Source organism: Garra rufa, chromosome 22, assembly GCF_049309525.1.
Source record: "Garra rufa chromosome 22, GarRuf1.0, whole genome shotgun sequence".
Taxonomy (NCBI): Eukaryota; Metazoa; Chordata; class Actinopteri; order Cypriniformes; family Cyprinidae; genus Garra; species Garra rufa.
Genome location: NC_133382.1, coordinates 23,507,505 through 23,531,498, shown reverse-complemented (window position 1 = coordinate 23,531,498; position 23,994 = coordinate 23,507,505). Strand labels below are relative to the sequence as shown.

The window sequence follows — 23,994 nt, the reverse complement described above, 5'->3', positions numbered from 1 at the left end:
GTAGTACTTAATATGTCTTTCAGAACTCTAAGTATATTGCTCTGACCCTTCTTGGCACTGAGGGTACAAGTTCATGACACTTTTTTACATCTGTCCTGTTTAACTCCTTGAGGATGACCTCCTTAAATGCCCTGGTCTTTAATGGGAAGTTTTGCTCAGCTCGTCTCTACAGAATGCCTACAGGTGCTTAACAGTGTAAAGATTGGGTGAAATACACGTCCATCAAAGAATTTTCACCTTGAGTGAATGAATATCTTTGTCATGTTGAAAAAATGCCCAACAATGCAGGGAATGAGGAGAGGGTAGCATATTCAGTTTCAGGTTATTGCATTACATCACACAGTGGTGTGTGAATTCATGACAGCACTGATAAAGCACAACACCCTCACATCTCTATATAAGAGCTTTGCTACCACTGAAAGTCACTGTGGAAAACCAGGCACTTCTCACTGTACTCCTCCTCTAGCAACACCATAACATTTTTAATGCTGTTAGTTCCATGCATGTCACTTCTGCAGGCTGTATCGTATTCTGTCAGATAAAGTGTCACTCTTTTCATAGCTTTTGCTGGCTCTGAGACACTTTCTTTGTGTTTCTCCTGCTCTTTTTCTAGCAAAAACTTACAGCAAGTAGATTTGCTGGAATATTATCTCTCTAAAGAACCCTAACATGTCTTCTAAGTAAATAGTAATTGCTGAATATGTTAAGTATCAGAGGGGGTGTACTGATTTATGCTGTGCACTGTATGTTCGTCAAAGAGAGAGTCTCTGTTCACAGTAAATGCTGCTCCACACAAACTGTTATCATTTAACGTTACATGCGTCTCAAACTCCATCTCTGCATATTGCTGTGAGTTTGGGTTTATCATACTCGCCTGGGAACGCAATGTCCGCCATATTATCAGATTTATAAGGTAAATCATTTATAAACCTACACAAACACAGGAGAATACATCAATATGTTTCTAAATGTGCTAATTGTCTATCACAATTTCAAAATTAAAGTTTAAAACATCCCTCTGACTTTACACATTTTGGTGTCCACATATTCAAGAAATTACAGTGGCTGTAGCATTTCTGTCGTAAAGAAATGGCCAAATATTACAGAATAAGTGGACATTTGGATTAAAGGTTGTTTAGTCAATACTAAACAAGGATTAGATCGCGCAGTAAAGTGTAAAAACAATCGTCAAGCTGTTGGCGCCCTTTGCAGTCATTTGTTATAATGTGTAAAGTACGTAAGTTCTACTGTTTATAATACCTCATGATTACTTGTCTTTGATACTTTTTTTGAACTAATCGTTATTACCTCATTCCTATTACATATGCATTTTAAGTCATTTTAAAGGCTATTGTTTGCTTAGGTATATTTTTACTACTAAAATAATGTGTACTTATTCAATTACTCGATTAATCGTCAGAATAATCGGCCAAATCACTCGATTAATGTCAGAATAATTGTCCAATTACTCAATTACCAAAATAATCATAATCACATAATTTCTCCAGGAACGTGGTCGGGAACCACCGGTGTGGAGATCTTCAAAACGCTGATATTTTAGAGATGCTAAAACTCACTATGTGGGGATGTAGACTTGCTTCAGTTTGCTCTCTGCTTCAGCTGCCTTCAGTCGTTTCTGTACAAAATTATAATAAATTAATCTTCAAGTGAGATCAAAGACAATCAAAGCAAACAGAGAAAGACATTTCCAAGTTAATCTAACTTTTAGTTTAAATAGTTAAAGTGTTGCTCACCTGCTGAACATATCTGTCTGTGGTTTTCCACATGTAATAATACTCAATGATGCTGGTCAGCGACTTCCAAGGAAGCTGAAATAAAACACAGGTTATTTAAGACGTCAAAAAACCTTAAGGAGGTGTCTTACTGTAGATACAGCTCTTGACTTAATTCTTTAAGTGGTCAGAATTTATGGAATATTTATTCTGAGCATGATATGTCTAGAAGCACATACAGACGCACATGATTATTCATGAGCACCTGCTGAGCGCAAGGAAACGTGCATGAAACGGGTGCAAAGAATTTAAGAAATCTTAATATAAAGCTGGCCGAGCCCCCACTTTTGGCCGGCATCTATGCGAGGGTGAGCAGTAAATGTAAAAATTAACACGGAGGTGTTCTGTGCTGACAGCTGGTGTTATGAAGAACATTTAGATTAACATCCTGAGGTGATGCTATGTATTTTTAGTGGCTGGTTTCTCTGGCTTTCTTTTGGTGTTTGAACCCAGGAAGGAATAAACATAGGAATCATTAGATTGCAGTTCTTCACTTTTTACAAGGTGTTAATGTAACGCATCATTATGCTTATTACTACAGTTTAACACAATTTTATGAATAATTATACAACACCTAGAGCACTTGACATTTCAATACTTTGTAAATCTTGAATGGAGTAAATCTTGAATGTAATGACGTTTTAAATCCTCCTCTTCTATCCATTAATCACAGCACAAATCAATCACTATTGATGACTGCTTTAAGACAGAAAGAGAAACAAAAAGTGAGAGAAAACCAGTGCAACATTTAAACCACCCTACCAAGTCGATCTCTATAGGACTAGTTGGTGTTCTTGAACGAGCGATTCTCATTGTGTGCTACAAAGTGGCTCAGAAGAAGTGCAGTTGTTTTTCATTCCATTTTGAGAGGTAAAGCCCCAGAGTAAAGAAATCCCATTTCTCAGAGCAATAGAAAACAGCTTTTCCATGCGTTCACACCCTAACACCAAAGCTCTCACTCCAGCGCCCATACAAATAAGTACCCTTGTCTCTGAATGAACGGATCAAATGTGCTCAAGATAGGTCAAGAAGCAACACGCTTCAAACCAAACCCTTTCAGCTGGTCCAATCTTGCCATCGCTCAGCCTCACACCACCTCATCTCTGCTGCTACTCTTCCAGCCCTTCATCTTAAGTGTCGTTCTTTGCTTTGCTCCTCTAACTATATCATTCCGGTTTTCTCAACAGCACCACATGTAACAATCCAGTTCAAACTGTTCTTCTTTTCCCCTTCAGTGCTTTTTAAGACATCTTTCTGCTGGGGTGAGAATCTTCAGGCATCTCATGATTGAATTCAAAAATGATTGAAAATGATTCTCGATGCACCTCAATCTTTTAGCAAATCAAGTAGCTCATGGCAAAATTGTGTAAATATTTTACATAAAAGTACTAAAATATGTCTGCTTTGAAACATGTATACAATCATATTGACCATAAAATTTGCAGTTGTCAATCAGTGTACATTTACTGTTGCAGTGCATGAAAGTTTATATATTGAGTAAACAATAAATAAAAATGAATGATATACTGTGTCCTGCGAAGTGACTAAATTAAAAAAATGTAATGTATTATTACAGAGTTCAAGATTTTGCCAACTGTATGACTTTTATTTGTAATGTTTTGTCCTTTGTAGACTTCTGTTCAAAAGTCTGGGGTAAGTTGGATTTTATTAAATAGAATTTTAGATTTTTTTTTTTTAAATACTAAGAGCAAATACGCAACAAATGCTGTTCTTCCAAGAATCCTGAAAAAAAAAATTTCTTCTTTCTTACCCCTCAGAATTGGACTTTATAACTCGCAACGGAGTTTAAATCTCATAATTCTGAGAAAAAAGTCAGAACTGCGAGAAAAAGGTCAGAATTGTGAGAAATAAACTCAGAATTGTGAAAAAAGTCAGAATTGTTTAAGTTTAAGTTTAAGCCAGAATTGCAAAATATAAACTTTAAATCTCACAATTCTGAAAAAAAAGTCAAAACAGTAAGATATAAACTTTACATCTTAAATTTCAGAGAAAAAGTCAGAATTGCAAGAAAAGAGAGAATTGTGAGATATAAACTCAGAAAAAATTCAAACAATCAATTTTGACTTTTCTCAGAACTACATGATATTAACTCGCAATTCTGACTTTTTTTTCTCAGAATTATGTGATATAAACTCGCAATTACGATTTAAAAAGTCAACTTTTTTTTAAAAGAAATTAATACTACGAGCAAATACGCACAAAATTTATCAATAGTGACAGAAAAGACAACAATCTAATCATCAATCAAATGCTGTTCTTCAAAGAATCCTGAATTTTTTTTATCACGTTTCTACCCCTCCCCCTCAGAACTGGACTTTATAACTCACAACTGCAAGTTTATCTCTCATAATTCTGAGGAAAAAAAAGTCAGAATTGCAAGAAAAATAGTCTGAGATATAAATTGTGAGATATAAACACGCGATTGCAAAAAAAAAAAGTCAGAACTGCGAGTTTTTAAGTCAGTATTGCAAGATATAAATTTAAATCTCTTTTCAGACAAAAAAAAAAAGAGTCAGAATTGGGAGAAAAAAATGGTCAGATATTATAAACTCGGAATTTTGAAAAAAGTCAGAATTGCAAGATAAACTTTACATCTGAGATTTGTGAGAAAAAAGTCAGAATTATTTATATCTCCCAACTTTTTTCTCTGGATTGTGGGATGTAAACTTTATATATTGCATCTTTGTGCTTTTACAACTTGCAATTCTGACTTTTCAATTCAGAATTGCAAGACAAACTTCTCACAATTCTGAGAAAAAAGTCAGAATTGCTAGAAATAAACTAGAAATGTTTATATCTTGCAATTTTTTTCTTAGAATTGTGAGATGTAAACTTAATATCTTGCAGATGTGCTTTTAAAACTTGCAACTGCAAGTTTATATCTCACAATGCTGAGAAAAAAACGATTGCAAGTTTGTATTATAAAAATCAGAGAAAAAAAAAGTAAGAATTGTGAGATGTAAACCCGCAATTGCCATTTTAATTTTTTATTCAGTGGCGGAAATGGGCTTCCATAAATAAATGCAGCCTTGGTACGCATAAGAAAAAATTCATACTGACCCCAAACTTTTAAACAATAGTGTTAGAATCACTTGAAAAAGAATCACAATCGACCCCTATTTTCTGTGCATACTCACAAAGTCTTGCCGGATATCATTGAAGTCTTTTCCGTACTTCTCCAGCGCCTCCTCAAACAGGTTTGCCTCTGACGAGCTCCACTCCTCCATCTCATCCCGGCACAGCACGGGCCCTCCTTGAGGAACAAGTACGCTCAAAGCACTGGAGAGGTCATAGCCGTGCCGATGTAGGGTATCCATGGCATGGAACTAGATAGAGTGAGATAGACAGAGAATTAATCAGGTTTTTTAACATCTCCAGTGGATATATGGAACGAGACAGATGGTGCTGATGGGATGGGTACCAGTGTGATGTCTCGTGAGGCTGCCGCGGCACTCATGTGTAAGCTGGGCTGTCTGACGGAGCTGCTGCAGTCCAACGCTCGAGCAAAAGTACCAACCGCTCTGCACACAGATCACCAGATTCATCATGCAAATTTAATTATGCCATCAGTTTCCTCGTTGACACAGTTTCCAGTGTCTTCTATAGCAGTGGTTCTCAACTGGCAGGTCACAACCCAAAAACAGATCACAGGTCTGTTCTGATGGGGTCACGAAGAGAAGAGAAAAAAAACGATGCAATTTTTGGTGCAAATTTATCTGTAACAGATTTTCTGATTTGACTTGAGTCAAATTCTTAATTCATTTCTGGATATTTAAATTATAATGTCTCTTTTGTCCCTACAAAGAGTCGATATTTGAATCACAAACATGGTTTGTGCCAACCACAAATTAGTTTTAAGCAAAATTGGCTTGCAAAAACACGAAACCACTTGAAATAAGATATTTAGAAACAAACAAACTGTAAAGATAAGACAAATGGGTTTTTCATAAGAAAATACAATACAATCAATATATGGTAACACTTTACAATAAGGTTCATTAGTTAACATTAATTAACCACATTAGTTAACATGAACTAATAATGAACTGCACTTATACAGCATTTATTAATCTTTGTTAATGTTAACTTCATCATTTACTAATACATTATTAAAATTTTGTTAACATTAGTTAACGCAGTGTGAACTACCATGAACAAACAATGAACAACTGTATTTCTGTTAACTAATGCTAATAAAGATTAGTAAATACAGTAATAAATGTATTGTTCATGGTTAGTTCATGTTAGTTAATACATTAACTAATGTTTAACTAATGAACCTTATTGTAAAGTGTTACCCAATATATTAGTTCTAGTTAAAGGATTCTAACATAACGTTTGATGTATTAATATGGCATACCTAAAATGTAAAAAAACATACCGAGCAACCACAAGAAACTGGTCGATCTGTTTGTTGGTCAGCGGACACTCTGGATCCCACATCTTCATCTCCAGTTTGGACTGGTCTCTGTCATCAGGTTCTCCTAAAGAGAAAATTTCTTTCATCAGAGCTGGCAGAAGGTAAAATCTACCATCGACAATTCTGTCAAGACAACCTAGGCAACTTGTTCCCGTGGCAACGATGGGAATAAACACGTAAATCAAACCTGGCGTTAGGTAATGATGGAAGACAGCCTGCTTAGCAAGATCATGAAGAACGATGATGATGACAGGTATTACCATCATCAGCCCACCAGCCTGTCATTCGAGTCAAGAGCAAGGCACTTAATCCTGCATTGCGTAAATGCTGAACTATAAAACGCTTTTGGATGAAGAAAGTATGCTAAATGAGAAGGTCAGAATCTGTAGGTTCAGATTAAATCTCCTTCTGTACCATATAGATATCATATAAAGGATGATTTCACTCCAGAATTAAAATTTCTTGATAATTTATGCACCCCTATGCCATCCAAGATGTTCATGTCTTTCTTCAGTTGAAAAACAATTATGGTTTTTGAGGAAAAGATTCCAGGATTTTTCGCCATATAGTGGACTTCAATGGGGATCAATGAGTTAAAGGTCCAAATTGCAGTTTCAATGCAGCTTCAAAGGGCTCTACACAATCCCATCTGAGAAATAAGGGTCTTGTCTAGCAATACGAAAAAATTAACAATTTCTGTACTTTTTAACCACAAATACTTATCTTGCGCTAGCACTGTGTTCACAACTTACATTTAAAAGGTCACATGTGATGCAGGCGAAAGTACCAATCCAGTGTTTACAAAGCAAACGTGCAAAGAAAGTCAAACACCCTATACAAAAATAAGGGTAAAACAACAATGGTGGACGTTTTTGAAGTTGGAGGAGAAAAAGAGATGGAGTTTTTTGCCCTACCCTACCTTTTTGAACCAGAGTACACAGATGAAGAACTAACCACGTGTGACTTTCCAACGTTATTACTTCGTGAAGCTAATTGTAGCTTGATTACTGACATCCCTCAAATCTGAGAAAAATGTCAGAATTGCAAAAAAAAAAAAAAGTCAGAATTGTGAGTTATCTCACGCAATTCCGAGGAAAAAAGCCAGAATTGCAAGAAGAAAAAATCTAAATTGTGAGTTAAGTCAGAATTGTAAGATATAAACTTTACATCCCTCAATTCTGAGAAAAATAGTCAGAATTGCAAGAAAAAAAAAGTCTGAATTTGTGAGTTAAGTCAGAATTGCAAGATATATACTTTACATCCCTCAATTCTGAGAAAAAAGTCTGAATCGCAAGGGAAAAAGTCAGAATTGTGAGTTTTTGTCTCCCAATTATGATTTTATATCACACAATTCTGAGGAAAAAAGTCAGAATTGCAAGAAAAAAAGTCACAATTCTGACCTTTTTTCTCAGAATTGCGATAAACTCACAATTATGAGATAAAAAGACAATAGATGGATATAAATTCACAATTGTGAGAAATAAAGACAGAATTGCGAGATAAAATAAAAACTCTCAATTCAGACTTTTTGTCTCAGAATTTCAAGATGAAAAGTTTATATCTTGTAATTCTGACTTTATAACTTGCAATTGCAAGTTTATATCTCACAACTCTGAGAAAAAAAAATCATTATGCAATCAAAATTCTGAATTGTGAGATGTAAACTAGCTATTGAAAAAAAAATAGGCAAGATGAGCATTTGTGGTTAAAAAGTTTACATATGTTTAAAATGACTGATCATTTTACTAGACAAGACCCTTATTTCTCAGCTGGGATTGTGTAGAGCCCTTTGAAGCTGCATTGAAATTTGGACCTTCAACCCATTGATCCCCATTGAAGTTGACTATATAGAGAAAATTCCTGAAATTTTTCCTCAAAAACTTTAATCCATTTTCGACTGAAGAAAGAAAGACATGAACATCTTGGCTCACATAGGGTTGAGTAATTTATCAAGAAATTTTTTCATGAGTGAACTAATCCTTTAAAAAGTTAGTACTCTGTATCCATCTAAAAGCAGGACATGTCTAAATCAAGAACTGAAAAGTGCTTCCCTCGCTCTGTCACTGGCCTCTCATTACAGATAATGGGAGCTGTTGACTGGACATTTTTGTAAGTCTGTGAAAGGGGAGCAGGGTCAGAGACTTGCAGTCATATTGGGGTCACGGACTGACAGAAGAGTAATTTCACACTTGACTGGTGAGCATGATGATACTGTAAATGTGAAGTTTTCTGTGATGCACCGGTGCTCACGATCCAAACTCAGTGCAAAATTGAGACGCTGCAACTAAGCAAACCAACCCCATGAGACTACTATTTTCAGAGCAAACAAACTTTTACAGCTCAAACACAAAATAAATCACCTCCCAGGGCCCCAAACATAAAAATACCTCACTAATAAAGCCATGAATCTCATTTTAACTCAGTCTGAAATCTAGTCTGGTCTAAAGACTCCAACAAACCAAATCAACATTAAAGTATTGGTTTTCCTATTAGCATGAAGAACAAACTTATTAAAAACAGGAATAAATTCTATACAGAAAGCGAGCAAAAGAACATCCCCATCACCTGAGCCGTCAATAACTTCAGTCTAGCACAAGGTCAGAGAGATGTACTCCAGAAAAAAAACTCACATTTGTATCTGCATTTTGTTGTTAATGAGGAGAGAATAAGTTCCTAAACATCTGCATTGAAAAAAAAAGCCTTTTCAGGAGATTTCTTTATCAACAGTGACTAATCTAAATAAGACACTGCATTCATATGCTCAACAGAAATGTGTGAGATGTTATAATGTTCAACACGGCCAAAAAAATAAAGAAGTTAAAGAAATATTTGATGCAATGTGTGTAGATCTAAATGTAATGCAGCAAACTCATCAGTCGTATCAGATTTAGTTTAATTGTTCAGAGGCCTCCTTATCTTGATTTGAGGGGCATTTAAGTTAATTTTGGTGCCATTTTTAGACCCTGTTCCAGAAAACTTTTCAAATAGACTGCATTGGACTTTTTTTAAACTAAACTGAAATCCATGATAAATAAAACGCACTAACCTTCTTGTAGCATTTCAGGAACATCAGCCTGAAAGCGTGGACCGACACGAATCTCTCCCTTGTCGGCCAATAATGTCTTCTGTGTGGGGTCGTACACCAGTGAGTAAAAAAATGTGTCCTGAGAAAGAAAGATTGACTTAAATTAGACATCCATTCAACTTAGGACACAAACAGCATTTAACAAAAGAAGTCATGTACCTCTTTATCCAGGTAGGAAAGCACGGCTTCTGTCTCGTTCAGGAGGGCCACACTGCACTTCCCCCTATTTCCATCACCCCAGAAAAAAAAAATAAAAAAGATAATAAATGATTAAACACGCAGCCCCATGTGTTATGTTCTGCATCCAGCTGTCTCAACAGATCCTCTAATCCACAGCACAGTAAAACGGGGGAGGAAGGGGGAGACACTAGGTGCAAGATTACAGAAGAATGTGTGAGTGTGTGATGGTGACATGAGCAAAGATGAAAAGGTGAGAAAAGAGCAGATGGGTGAGAGGACTATAATAAAATTCAGGAAATTAAAGGAGAAAGGGCACAGGGAGGAAACAGATAAGAGACAGACACAGACAATGAGAAAGCGCTAAACAAAAACCTTACGGAGCTATTGGAGAGTGGAAAACTGATGCTAATCACTGTGTGCTCCTTCGAATGAGCATTTAACCACGAACACTGCCACGTCCACATCCAACTGTAAGAAAAGCTACTTTGAAACTGGAGCTTCCCAAGCTACAAGATACTAATTTACCGCAACCACAAAAGCGTGTTAATAATGCAAGATAACACAAATGCCAAATATAAATTAAAACATTTTCAGGATAATTAGTCAGCAGACGAATATCGAAGATGATTAGGCTTAGTAAATAGAGTGAAGCAATAACCGTGGAAACTGATGCGGAATAGAAGAAATTGTTGTATAAAGTCGTTATTTTTGTTGTCTTTGCACGCAAAAAGTATTTTCATAGCATTATAAATTACAGTAGAACCACTGATGTCACATGGACTATTTTAACTATGTCCTTACTAGGGTTGCATCGATCCGATACTCTGGATCGGTATCTACGCCGATCCAAGCTTTTTGAATGGATCGGATATCGGTGATGCGTGACCGATCCAAATTCGATACCGTTACCAGAGTTTGATTAAATAAATAGCAAGAAATAATAGTCGACTGTAAAAGTAATAATTCATACAATAACACAATTATTTTAAAACATTGGCTTAAAAATAAAACACATTTAAAATACGTTGCGCTGCTTACACAAGCATATGTGACGTGAGTGTGACAGGCGAGTTCAGAGGGAACTTTCACATGCAAAGTCTACCTCAGCGCGGTAAACATGTCCCTGATTTGGAAATATTTTACTCTTGATAAAGGAGCTAGTAGCACTGCAAATTGTAATATTTGCAAAGCCAAAGTTTCAAGAGGCGGAAGTAGTGTGTCGAATTACAACACCACAAATTTAATCAAGCATCTTCAAAACCATCACGCAAAAGAACACAAGGACTTTGCGCAAATCAAATGGAAAAAGGATGAGTCAAAGCAACTAACCTTGACAGATGCGTTTCAGCGGCATGAGAAACTTTCAAATCAGAACCCTAAGCTGTAACAGAACGAAAAACAGGGCCCTACAGTGCGACCGAAAATTGCGACTATGAAAAAATATTTAGGAGCATCATGTGCGACTGGCATATTTGTGTTTGCGCTTCGGGGAACTTCAAAGGTTTCTACGTTTTTTTGCAACGTTGAATAAAGTATCACAGACATATCTCACCAATCCTTTCATAAACAAAGTGTAGAGAGAGTGTATATAAGAGACTGACGGTGCAGTATAGAGAGCTTCGTTGATTATAATAGAGCTTTGTGATATTGTGAACCGAGTGACAGCTTTGTAAATGAGATATTGTTTAATACAGCAGTTAAATAAGAAGTTATTATTAAATGACTTGCATTGTCTGACTATAACACTATTGCCTGATTTTGCTCTATTTCGTCGTCAAAAGTGGTCTGAAACAAGTCACAACTGAGCCGCTGCGCATCTCCACACAGCGGTGTTTCGTTTATGAATGAACATGCGTTTTTAAACGAATCTAGTGAAATGATTCAATTTCCCATTCAAACAGAGAGTCACTTGCTTTATTTCTGAATGAACCAGCTGTTCGAACGAATCGAATGAAATGATTCAGTAATTAATTCACTGTCTTGCCGCCAGGGGCGCCGCTAAGGGGGGGATAGTTAGGACACTTCTAAGGGCCTACGCCTTTTAGGTGCCCCCAGAGATCTGTTTTGGTGTGGTAGGGGGGGCCCAATCTCATATTTTGTCATAGGGCCCAAAATTGCGAGTGGCGCCCCTGCTTGCCGCCATCTGCTGGCAGATATGTTCAGCTATTTTATATCTGTAATATTTCTGTTTTCGAAATGTTATTTTTAAAACATTAATCTTAATATAAATTTATGAATTTGATTGCACTCATGCATGTATCTCTTTTTTCCCCCCTTTTTCATCCAACAATATGCAAGCAGATTTGGTATTTCTCTCTTTACCTAAAACAAATAAATCTTAATGACAAAGTGAATTGTATACATTCTTTAGTTTCGAAGGTAAAATACCCCCACTGATATCGGCCTGGTATCGGCCGATACTCAGAATTTTTGGGATCGGATCGGTTTTGAAAAAATGGTATCGTTGCATCCCTAGTCCTTACTACCTTTCTGGCTCTTGAAAGTGGTAGTTGCGTTGCTGCCTACTGAGGGTCAGAAAGCTCTCGGATTTAATAAAAAATGTCTTAATTTGTTTTCCGAAGATGAACAGAAACAGAACCTTACAGGTTCGGAACAACATGAGGGTGAATAATTCATGACAGAATTTTCATTTTTTGGTTATTTATCCCTTTAAGCCAATGGTATCCAGTGGTTTGTGTTCCACAAAAGTAAGTCTGTCATTCAGGTTTGAACAAAAACGTAAGGGTGAGTAAATGACATTTGCATTTTTTGGTGCACTATTGCTTTAAGTAATTCAAATACATCAGCCACACTACCAGAGCATAAAATGTAGCTAACTACACTGACTCACAATATCCTTTTAAATTACAAGTTAGGGCTGTGCGATTAATTGAAATCGTATCGAAATCACGATGTGGACATGCACGATTTCTAAATCGCCTTACAGCACGATTTTTTGCACGCACTCGACTGATACTTTTCCCGCAGCATGCTATTTGAACCGATCACAACACAGCGCGCCTAAACAGAGAGCAAGAACATGCCAACGATCATGCTTGAAACCAGAAATGGTCATGCTGGTTTTCTTAGCAGAAAGCAGCTAGACTCTGCCAGTGTTCTAATTGTTTTTATGTGGGACACTGTGGTCTGGGTTGTTGTTTTTTCAAACACACGCACGCACATACGCACACACATACTTACGTTTTGCCATAGATCTGTTCTAAAGACATTTTGTTCTACCTTTACTAGGAAGGGCTCGAAATTGTGAACGTTTTGGTCGCATATGCTCCCAAAATGTAATCTGCGTGACCTGAAATTATATTTGGGACCATTCGTGCGAGTGCGAGAAACTGTTGTGGTCCGACTTGGTTTCATTTCTTTACCAAACTTTCGCTAGCCTAACTACTGCACAGACTGCTGTGAGCTGATACAGTGACAGGTTCGCCATTCTCTTTTTCGATTGTGAAAAATAAAAGGTCTCCACAAACCGCTTTTGAAGAAATATAATATATTTCGTGCTATAGCGTAGATTCTGTCAGATACGTTACTGTACAACGCGGCATTCATCCACATCAGATGATAACTCAGCGGCAGAGTTCCACTCACACAGGGGCGTAATTTTCACTGGGGACAATGCAAAATACTGTTTGTGTCCTCTCATATTTCAAATGGTTTTGTTATAATAATCTCTTTTATTGTAGAATGCACGCGCAGCGCCTTTGAGAGTCTCGCACGATCGTTAAAACGAAACCAAAAGTAAAACGCGGATGCACATTCAAAAGCAATTTTAATATCCCGCGTTTAGAGAGCGACTCCTCAATGCGCGCAAATTAGGCTACATAAAATATCTAGGCAGTTATTAGTATGTGGGCTATAAAAAATATATTGAAAAAAATTCAGTCTCTATTTGCACTTTGAATATTGAAAGAGTAGCCTACTTTGATCATGTGCTTGTAAAACATCTGCTGTCAGAATCAGCCATGAAGAATCAAGATCAGTGCATTACTAAAAAGAAATTGGGTGCGCCTACATTTTTTTTGGTGCTCCTAACTTTTTTTTCACCTGCTAGGTTATTTTTTTTTCCTTCTTCTATTTTAGAGACATGTTACAGGTCTTTGATAAAGATCTAAATGTTTTCCTTTAAAAAAAAAAATGTTTTAGATTCACACTGTAAAACATGTCCGTGTCAAAATCGTGATTAAAATCGAAATCGCAATACTGTTCAAGAAAATCGTGATAGGTTTCTTTTGTCCATATCGCACAGCCCTATTACAAGCCTAATGATCAGACAACAAATATTTGGCAAATTTTGTAAATATCACACTAAATACTTTGTAAAATGCAGTGCATCAACTCAAATATTCAAATCAATCAATTTAAATGAACTTCCTGAATGACTAAAACAAATCAGATTTTCCAATTTTAGGATGCTGTTTCTCACCCAGAGGGCCTCATAAAACTTCCACAGTGGGCCCAATAATGGGTGGTTCAAACTACACAATTTTTTTTGTCGGTTACGACAGTGATTCTGCCAGATTATGGGTTTTTGACTCCTAAAATCTTGTCACGTCGTGAAAAAGAAGCACGTTGCTAACCGACCATCCATCGCTTGCCATCTTTAACGACATGTGCTGTCATCGATAGGGCAGGACTAGACAAAAGGTGCCATGAGCGTAAACAAACAATGGCTAGCAAACAGCATATTTTGCTCTGTCTTGTCATCAGAAAATCCCAAAAAAAGAAAGAAAACCTGACAGTGGATACAAATCTGGAAGAAAACATTATGGACTGTCAAAGAGAACTGAGCTAAAATAGAGAAATATGGTAGTCCCAAGAGGAACCATCATAAATGCAGGAGAATTGTTACTAAAGCTTAAAGAACATTTCCTCCATTGTAAAATTTCACTTAGAAGGACCGATATCGTCGCGCCTTTGTTTCGGCATGTTTAAAAGCATTTACTTCTGTGCTCCATTTGGCCAGTGTCACAGATAACGAAATTCGTTGTGGACAACCGAAAAAAAAAATCGACTATGACACACTTTACGAGATGAAACGATTGAATCATGCTTCCTGACGCCCATAGTTTACTTCCCACTACAACCAACATCAAGCAGATTGTGCCAAAAAACCCGCTAAAATCACGGTCTTCAGTCTTAAAATGATTAAAAATTTAATTTAGGAGACACCAATACACTGCTACTACTACAAAGTAGCTTAAATTATTTAAATGTAGCTTATATGAAAATTAAAGTTAAAGTCAAAGTTATTGTCATTTGGTGTTTACTCTGCTGTGACCAACATAAAGTGTAGTTCACAGCAAATTTGGAGCGCCATGACATTTATTTATTTTTTTATAATTAGGGGTCAACTGATGTGTTTTTTTAGGGCTGATGCAAATACCGATACCGATTATAACAAATCAAGTAGACTGACAACCGATATATGTCTAGTCTAATAATTACTAGTCAAAATTAAGAAAATGGGCCGAACAAAAACTCTTTTTAAATGCTTTTAAATTATTTTATCGGCAAAGCAGTTTTAAAAATGATCTATACAGATATCCATAAAAATGCTTAATATCAGTGCCGATAATCGGTCAAACCCTATTCATAATTTGTATTTTGTTGGATGACTGGATGATATTTTTGGTAAAGTTTTTTGGAAAGCTGCTATATAAATAAAACCTGAGCAAATAAATTACTGTATTTGGAAAACAAATTATCTCCTCATTTGTAATTGGTTGGAAAACAACAGATAGTTCTGCCTAAGAGCCAATATTTTCACATTAAAAAGATAATATCAGTTACTCAAATTCAACTGCCTTATAAATCACAATTAAGGTGGACTCTTACGTATGCAGAATTTAAGTTGACACATGAATTTATCTTTTTTATTGGGTGACAGGGCTAAAAAAAATTGAAAATGGAACTAAATCTTGACATGTGTCCCGTTCCACACAAAATACATTATCCCCTGTAAAGGCCAGCTAGCCCCCTACAATGACTGCTCAATATTTATGGATCACAGAAGCCAAAAGAAAAAATGAAACAAAGAAAGAAGAAAGGGAGTGACATTTCCTTTATTTGGAGGCCGATATCAATTTCAGTGAGCACAGCAGGCCTCTCCAAAACTCGGCACCACCGCTAATGTTTCTCATAGGAGGCTTCCCTTTGATTAGAACCACTGCGGCCCGGCTCCAGGCCGCTAATGCATTTATCACCTGAATCACAGCGGGTGCTACAAAAGCCCTGGGGTGCCACTGGCCAGCTAAAGAATGGATCCAGGACTTTGACTCACAGGCTGGTGTGGGCTGGGGTTGTGCTATGCTACACAGGGGCTGTTATCTTGCCTTAACTGCCCCCTGAAAATGTGAACTGAGGATTAAATGGCACATTATGGTCTATCAGATATTTGGATTTGTGTGTGGGTTTACCTGATGTGTGTGGCGGGGAGGGATTCGTACTGGCGGGAAAGGAAAAGCTCTCTGTGGCGGAGTTGATGTTTCTGTTTTTCACTGAGTTCGGGCTCTGAGGGGCTTTCCTTCTCTTCTTCCAGGTCCTCTGCACACAGGGAATTAATCATTTGTCAAAGGCATGGCCACACATACAGTGTATAAATGAGAAAAGCATGTATTTACTTTACAGACAGTTTACATTAGTGGCCGCATAAAAGAGGAGAGCAACCAAATCAGCCGAATGCAAATATTTTTGCATACACAAAGCAGATGTTAAAGATGACAGCCTTCTTATTGTCATTTGGTGTTTACTGTGCTGTGACCAACATAAAGTGTAATTTACTGCAGACTGTAGACTTTGGACTGCCATGACATTTTTTTTCTCATAATTAGGGGTCAACCGATATATGTTTTTCAGGGGCTGATGCCGATAATGATTATTACAAATCAAGTAGACCGATAACTGCTATTTTGAATTGATATATATGCCTGGTTGATTTTAAATTTAAGAATAACAAGAGCTCTGACAAAAATCTTCTTTAAAAGCTTTAAAATTATTTTATCAGCAAATCAGTTTTGAAAATGACAGATACCGATATACCGATAAATGCCTGGTGTAAAAATGAAAATGAATCTCAAAACTAAGAATAACAAGGGCTCTGAAAAAAATCTTCTTTAAAAGCTTTAAAATTATTTTATCGGCAAATCAGTTTTGAAAATGACTGATACTGATATATGTCTGGTGTAAAAATGAATGTCAAAATTAATAATAACAAGGGCTCTGACAAAAATCTTCTTTAAAAGCTTTAAAATTATTTTATCGGCAAATCAGTTTTGAAAATGACCGATACTGATATATGTCTGGTGTAGGGCTGGCCAATATATCGAACGATATTGTAAGGCGCGTTTAGTAAATCTCTGACAAGCTACGCCATATCGCGCTCAATATCGCATTCGATATTAAGCTCGATATGGCGTAGCTTGTCAGAGATTTACGTCTCTGTGTATTAATTGCCGCTCCAGCGGGACCTGAGCGGAACGCACGTCATGAAGATTTACTACTAATCAAAGTACCGGCTTCATTGACTAAACGCGCCTTACAATATCGTTCGATATATTGTCCAGCCCTAGTCTGGTGTAAAAATTAATGTCAAAATTAAGAATAACAAGGGCTCAATGACAAAAAACTTCTTTAAAATTATTTTATTGGCAAATCTTTTTTTTAAATGACCAATACCGATATACATGTCTGGTGTAAAAATGTAAATGAATGGCAAAATTAAGAATAACAAGGGCTCTGACAAAAATTTGAAAATATGTTTTATCGGCAAATCGGTTTTGAAAATGACCCATACCGAAATGCTAATCGGTCGACCCCATTCATAATCTGCATTAGACTAGATGCAAATTTACAGTAAAGCAACCTTGAGTTTGTGGAAAGCTGCTATATAAATAAAACCTTAGAAAATAATCCAATAACTTGGCATACTTAAGTAATAAAAACAGTAGCACCTGATTTGTTTGACAGCACAGGTTAGTTGTATACTGTTAGCTATAAGCTACATTCTTCAACAATACACTTTCAACAATATTAGGTAGCACAACTGTTTAACATTATCAATAATAAAAAATGAGAGTAATTTCAGCATATTAGAATGATTTCTAAAGGACCATGTGACATTAAAGACTGAAGTAACGGCTGCTGAAAATTCAGCTTTGCATCAGAGGAATAAATTATATTTGAATTGTACAAATATTTCACAATATTACTGTATTTTTGACCAAATAAATCCAGTCTTAAATATGTCAAGAAAACAAAAATAGTCAAATTTATTGACTCTAAACTTTTGAATGGTATAGCACATTACTTAATAAATACTTTATTTTATTCCAATTAATTAACAGTTTAAAATCGTAAAGGGATGGTTTACTCAAAAATGAAAATTCTGTCAGTAATCACTTGCCCTTATGTCATTCTAAACCCTTAAGATCTTTGTTTGTTTTCTAAACACAAATTAAGATATTTTTTATGAAATCCAAGCTTTCTGATCCTGCATAGACAGCAATGTAATTGACACATTAAAGGCCCAGAAAGGCTGTTTTGCACACAAACAGTACTCTTGTAGCTTCATAATATTACGGCTGAACCACTGATATCACGTGGACTATTTTAACAATGTCCTCACTACATTTCTGGGCCTCGAACGTGTCATTTGCATTGCTATCTAAGCAGGGTCAGAAAGCTCACAGATTTAATCAAAAATATCTTAAATTGTGTTCCGAAGATAAACAAAGGTCTTGTGGCTTTGGAATGACATGAGGGTGAGTAATTAATGACAGAATTTTCAATTTTGGGTGAACTATACCTTTAACTGTATGGCTGTTTATTGTTGCCGAGAAATATGATGTAGTCACAGGAGTGCATATATCAGGTGTTTTATAATAGTTTTGAACGTGGCTCCACCAAATCAGATTATAGAGCTAGAACTATGAGTTTTATAACAATAATTGATTCTGACTATAATAAAATTGATTTTGCTGCTCGTCTGAAAACAGTGTGAAAAGAGAGGCCGCCGTTGTTGACTAGATTCTTTTAGCTTAAAAATACGCCATCTTACTTAATGAAACTGCGACAAACATTTTTCAGGTCGACTTTGTTTACTGGAAATGGTACAATTTAGTAATATGCAAGTATGTGATGACTACCACATTCTGTGCTACTACTTATCAAGCCCACAGATTCATCTCACTTATACTTTTCCTCCAGTCTTTCATTTAGTCAGCATCGAATCACTGAGTCAAGCAAAACTGGTCATATCGTAAGACAAATTTGTCGAGGGCCCATGAAACACTAGGAAATCAGAAAGCCCTGCTGCCCAATTACGAGCATCTGGTTGTGATACTCCAGTGATAACAGCTCCCCTGCTAACTTACACAGGCACCAGAAGACAGACGCATACGCATATACATGAGCAATTTCAAATGACTTATCATTATCGTGCTAATGACCACTCATGCATGCCACGTCAGAAACCGCCCTTGGTTTCCTTGACAATACATTCACATTGCCCTGGAAAACACTCGTGTTCACTCACTTGCGTGTTTGTCAGCCAGCTGGATGAGGCTCTGTGAGATGTCCCTTCTCCTGTAGAAACAGACCACCTTTGCCTCCACATTGCCACTTGCAGTCTGAAAGGAGCAACAAACAGGGTCACCTTGAGGAAAACTTCATACAGTATCTGGGGGACAGTGAACCTAACACCTCTGTTAATCAATACTGAAAAAGCTTGAACCTGAGGTTGCAGTCTATTATGTTTAATCAGCACTGCAGCGTTGAATTTATCAACACCTGCTGTGTCTGCACTCCACTGAGGAATAGTCGGAAAAAGCGACAACAGCAGACAAGGTTAAAAAGGAGCATGTGACAATACACACTTGATAATTACAAGATTCAATTTGGTACAGAGTAATTCAACAAGATAAACATAGATACAGAATATTTATGGCTGTCGATCCCTTAAAAATTCAAATACTGTAGTAAGGTAGGCAATGATACAAAATTGATAGATATTTTGATATATTGTGGTATGTAAATATATCCACACAGTGATGGACTGCTTTAAGTTATTGAAACATTACAGCAATAAAGTATGAGAAAAAAATGTGGGATGTACTTTAAGTTTTGTAACTTTTGTAGTTTTGATAAGAATAAATGTATATTTAATTCACTTAGTGAAGACTGAGGCGTTTAATTTAATTTTTTTACTTAAATGCTACTGTAAAATAGACCTACTGTATCTGAAAATTAGGGCTGGGCGATTTGGCCTAAAATCAAAATCTCGATTAATTGAACATTTTAACCCGATTACGATTAATGAACGATTATTTTATCCATTAATAAAATTATATTTAATTATATTTAAATAATATTTTTTTTTTTTGCCCTCATAGTTCACTGACAAGTTTTGTACAGTAAATATGCGCACATATTACAAGTGAGAGATTTTTGAATGAAGGGTGCACACACTATCTACTATCTATGATTATTTATTGAACATCAGTGTTAAACAACTGAAATTAAAGCACACATTGCTTAAAATGAAAAGTCACATTTTTCTTAAATTAGTGAAAATAAATAACTTGCACTTTTGGAAACAAAATAAATTATTTATAAAATAATAATAAATATTAAAAGTAGAAAATAAGCAGTATCTCTTCTAAATAAAATTACTCTTGTATATCCTGTAAATACTTTTTACTGTATAAATACTGTTTAAGCTCTCCATCGACATGTCGACGGAATAACGCAACGTAACGGAGCGGGGTCACCTGACTCCACACGCAGTAGTGTTTTTAAAGGGAAAGTAATTGAAATAATTGACCTGGAAAAATTTGATCGATTATAGGTTCTGAATGTCGATTTCGATTACTTTTCGATTAATCGCCCAGCCCTACTGAAAATGTTTAAATTTTATTGTTTGCCATGTGCATCTTAGATCATATATATATATACACCAGTCAAGTTTTTGGACAGTAAGGTTTTTTGATGCAAAGTACAGCAAAAACAGTAAATTTGAAATATTTCTACTGTTTTCTATTTGAATATATTTTAAAATTTAATTTATTCCTGTGATTTCAAAGCTGAATTTTTAGCATCATTACTCCAGTCACATGATCCTTCAGAAATCATTCTAATATTCTGATTTGCTGCTCAGAAAACATATTATTATTTTTATTATGTTGAAATCAGAGTAGAATTTTTTCAGGTTTCTTTGATGGATAGAAAGTTCAGAAGAATAGCATTTATCTGAAACAGAAAACTTTAGTAACATTACAAATGTCTTTATCATCACTTTTAAACAATTTAAAGCATCCTTGCTAAATGAAAGTATTAACTTCTATAATATCTTTAAAAAAAATGTATACTGACTCCAACCTTTTGAATGTTACAAAAGCTTTTTATTTTTAGATAACGTTTGTCTTTGAATCTTTTATTTATCAAAGAATCCTGAAAAAAATGTGCTCAACTGTTTTAAACCACGATTATAATAAAAAATGTTTCTTGAAGAGCAAATCAGCATATTAGAATGATTTCTGAAGGATCACGTGACACTGAAGACTGGAGTAATGATGCTGAAAATTTAGCTTTGATCACAGGAATAAATTACATTTTAAAATATATTCAAATAGACATCAGTTACTTTAAATAGTAAAAATATTTATTTTTCTGTATATTGGATCAAATAAATGCAGGCTTGGTGAGCAGAAGAGACATCAAAAATCTTACTGTTCAAAAACTTTTGAATGGTAGCCGATAAAAAAAAAAAAAGACCATATATCATTAATATAATAATATAAAATAAAATAAGTGAGAATAAATTTGGGTCATATCACCCACCCCAACAAGATACGCAAGTTAATTTCATTAAATCTACTTTCAATTAACCACATAAATCAACATTTGCTAAGAAAATCTTCAAACAACGAAGATGAATGCATCTTTCTAAAAAAAAAAAAAAAAAAAAAAAGTTTAAGACTTTCTTTTCTGTACATTCGATTCTACTTTTTCTCTTTAGGTATGCGATCAATATCCCAAAAGATGTACTTTGTACTATTGTACTATATCTAGAAGTGGTTGTGTGGAGAAGGACAATTTAGGCTGAGTGCATCTTAGTTGCCACAGGGTCACTGTTTGGATGCCAAGGCCAAAGTAAAATAACAACCTGGAAGTGAACTCAATTTGCTGGACAACTGAATTCTCTGTTTTGACAAATATGTCAAAAGATATGTCACGTCGCCAGAAGAAGTGATGACTAACAGATGAGAATATTGTGCAGTGAAGCATGCCATCATTGAAGGCACACTAAAAAAAAACTGATTTTGCATTGTCTTATTTATGCCAAAACAAGGGTGCTAAAAAATCCCTCAGCATTTAATATTTAAAGGGTTGAATCCTGTATTATCATAATACAGACATCTTACAAAAAAAAAAAAAAAAAAATGAAAAAGATGTCAGCTTAACACCACAGCCTACTTCTCTAAGGGACCCCAGGATGCAGTCTGCTGCTTTGTGTATCTCACACAGATACAGTTTCCCAGCCAACAATAATTGGAGATATGGCAGACTGAAGGGAGAAGCACACAGAAATGCCAGTAATTTGGCTTTGGGCGAGGTGGCTGAGCTTCTAGTGTCGGTGTCATGACAATGTTCTGTCGACACCCTACCAGTACACCCTGTGTCCACCAACCCAGACCTCTCCCTCCCAGCCCTGAGGGAAATGTACCTTATTCAGTTCCTCTATCCGCCTGATCAGATAAGGGTTGCTTGAAGAATTCTCAAAGAAGACATAATCTGCAGAAGAAGATAAAAAGCACTGGATTATTTCGGTATCAATATAAAAGCCACATATTAGGGCTTGGCTGACAATTAAAGGACTAAGGAGATTCACATTATATAAACATAGCATCTCATTATCCTTGGAATATTAGAAACGGTATATTACATATACTAAATGTGACACTGTGACTGGACCACAAAACCAGTAGTAAGCAGCATGGGTATATTTGTAGCAATAGCCAACGACACATTGTATAGGTCAAAATTATCAATTTTACTTTTATGCCAAAAATCATTAGGATATTCTGTAAAGATAATGTTCCATGAAAATATTTTGTAGATTTCCTACCGTAAATAGATCAAAACTTAATTTTTGATTAGTAATATGCATTGCTAATGACTTAATTTGGACAACTTTAAAGTTTTTTGTTTCAACCCTCGGATTCTAGATTTTCAAATAGTTGCATCTTAACCAAATATTGTTCTATCCAAACAAACCATAAATCAATGGAAAGCTTATTTATTCATAATTTCAAAAACCTGACTGACTTTGTGGTCTATGGTCACAAATATGCAATCTATCACCAACACATTTCTGATATGTGGGTCTACACCATTTACCAAAAATGGTGTAGAGACAGTTCAAAACAATACAGCCTATATGGGCTAGATTAAATTGGTTACCACCGTTCATTCATTCATTCATTCATTTAATACAGGGGAAAATGGAAATTTTCATAATAACCACCAGGCATTTAAGATAAGAAATCCCTCACCAATAAGTATTTTAGGTGAATGGTCTCTCCCTCCGAATGATAATGGGTAATGAATAAAGTATTCATAAACCGCAAAGTATTAAAGATAAAACTACCTTTTAAATTAAGTAACGTCTCCAACACTTATGTTTAGATAATTCCTATACTTAAAACACTTGCTCTGGTTTATAAAAATACCCCATAGCATATAGAAACTATCTAGACTTTACACTTGGCCTTGACTGAGTCGAAGTAGTGAATTGTTTATGTTTGATATACATATCTGTCAAAGGCAAAACGAGTGAAGAATATGCAGTTGTATGCTTGTAAACAAACACTTCATTCATCCAAACAACCGTATTCTGTTTATGGCCATGCGTCACATTCCGATACATGTATCAACGGCATAAACGAACGCACAGAAGGAACGGGTCACAATAGAAGCGTGCAGTGGAATAATTTGTCACATTAGACGCTCAATTCAAACATCCGTGAATTCAGTGTAAGCCTTCTCAAACTGCAAAATCATTTTAAATGGCACTGCATTAAGGGCGCAATGAAACAATGTCAAATGCCGCGGCATGTAACTGTTAGCCGGCTAATTGCACAAACAAACGACGGCTTTATTTTAAAGAAGTGCTTATGTTTGACGCATGACAAGAAATACACTTCAAAATAGTGCACATTCGTGATGTTTGAGCTCATAAGTGGGCAAAAGTTCAATGTGGTTTCTCTAAGGAAACCGAGTGAGGGGTAGCTGTTAAATGCTAGCTCGCGTTGCTACCTTGCATGCCGAATGAGGACCCGTAACTAATGGATACGTGCCAAGAAATGAGACAAATGATCACAAAGAAAAACATCGGCGTCAAAAATCGGCATGGCCAGGTCCCAAGCACAGCTTGCCTTTCTCCTACATGATCGAAGACGAAAGAACCGTGCTCTATATTA

The 23,994-nt window shown here is 35.9% G+C and overlaps 1 protein-coding gene across 2 annotated transcripts in view; it reads right to left on the bottom strand.

Annotated features, from left to right (window-relative positions):
- mta3 (metastasis associated 1 family, member 3) overlaps positions 1-23,994 on the bottom strand; it is a 44,263-nt gene that overhangs the window by 19,712 nt on the left and 557 nt on the right. For both annotated transcript variants that reach the window (XM_073827716.1, XM_073827717.1), the window contains exons 2-11: positions 22,239-22,306; positions 19,050-19,143; positions 15,934-16,060; positions 9,479-9,542; positions 9,281-9,398; positions 6,196-6,298; positions 5,236-5,335; positions 4,952-5,140; positions 1,755-1,829; positions 1,578-1,636 (exon numbers count right to left, since the gene is read on the bottom strand). In XM_073827716.1, coding sequence (XP_073683817.1) covers positions 1,578-1,636; positions 1,755-1,829; positions 4,952-5,140; positions 5,236-5,335; positions 6,196-6,298; positions 9,281-9,398; positions 9,479-9,542; positions 15,934-16,060; positions 19,050-19,143; positions 22,239-22,306 — 997 coding nt within the window. The remainder of the gene's footprint in view (positions 1-1,577; positions 1,637-1,754; positions 1,830-4,951; positions 5,141-5,235; positions 5,336-6,195; positions 6,299-9,280; positions 9,399-9,478; positions 9,543-15,933; positions 16,061-19,049; positions 19,144-22,238; positions 22,307-23,994) is intronic.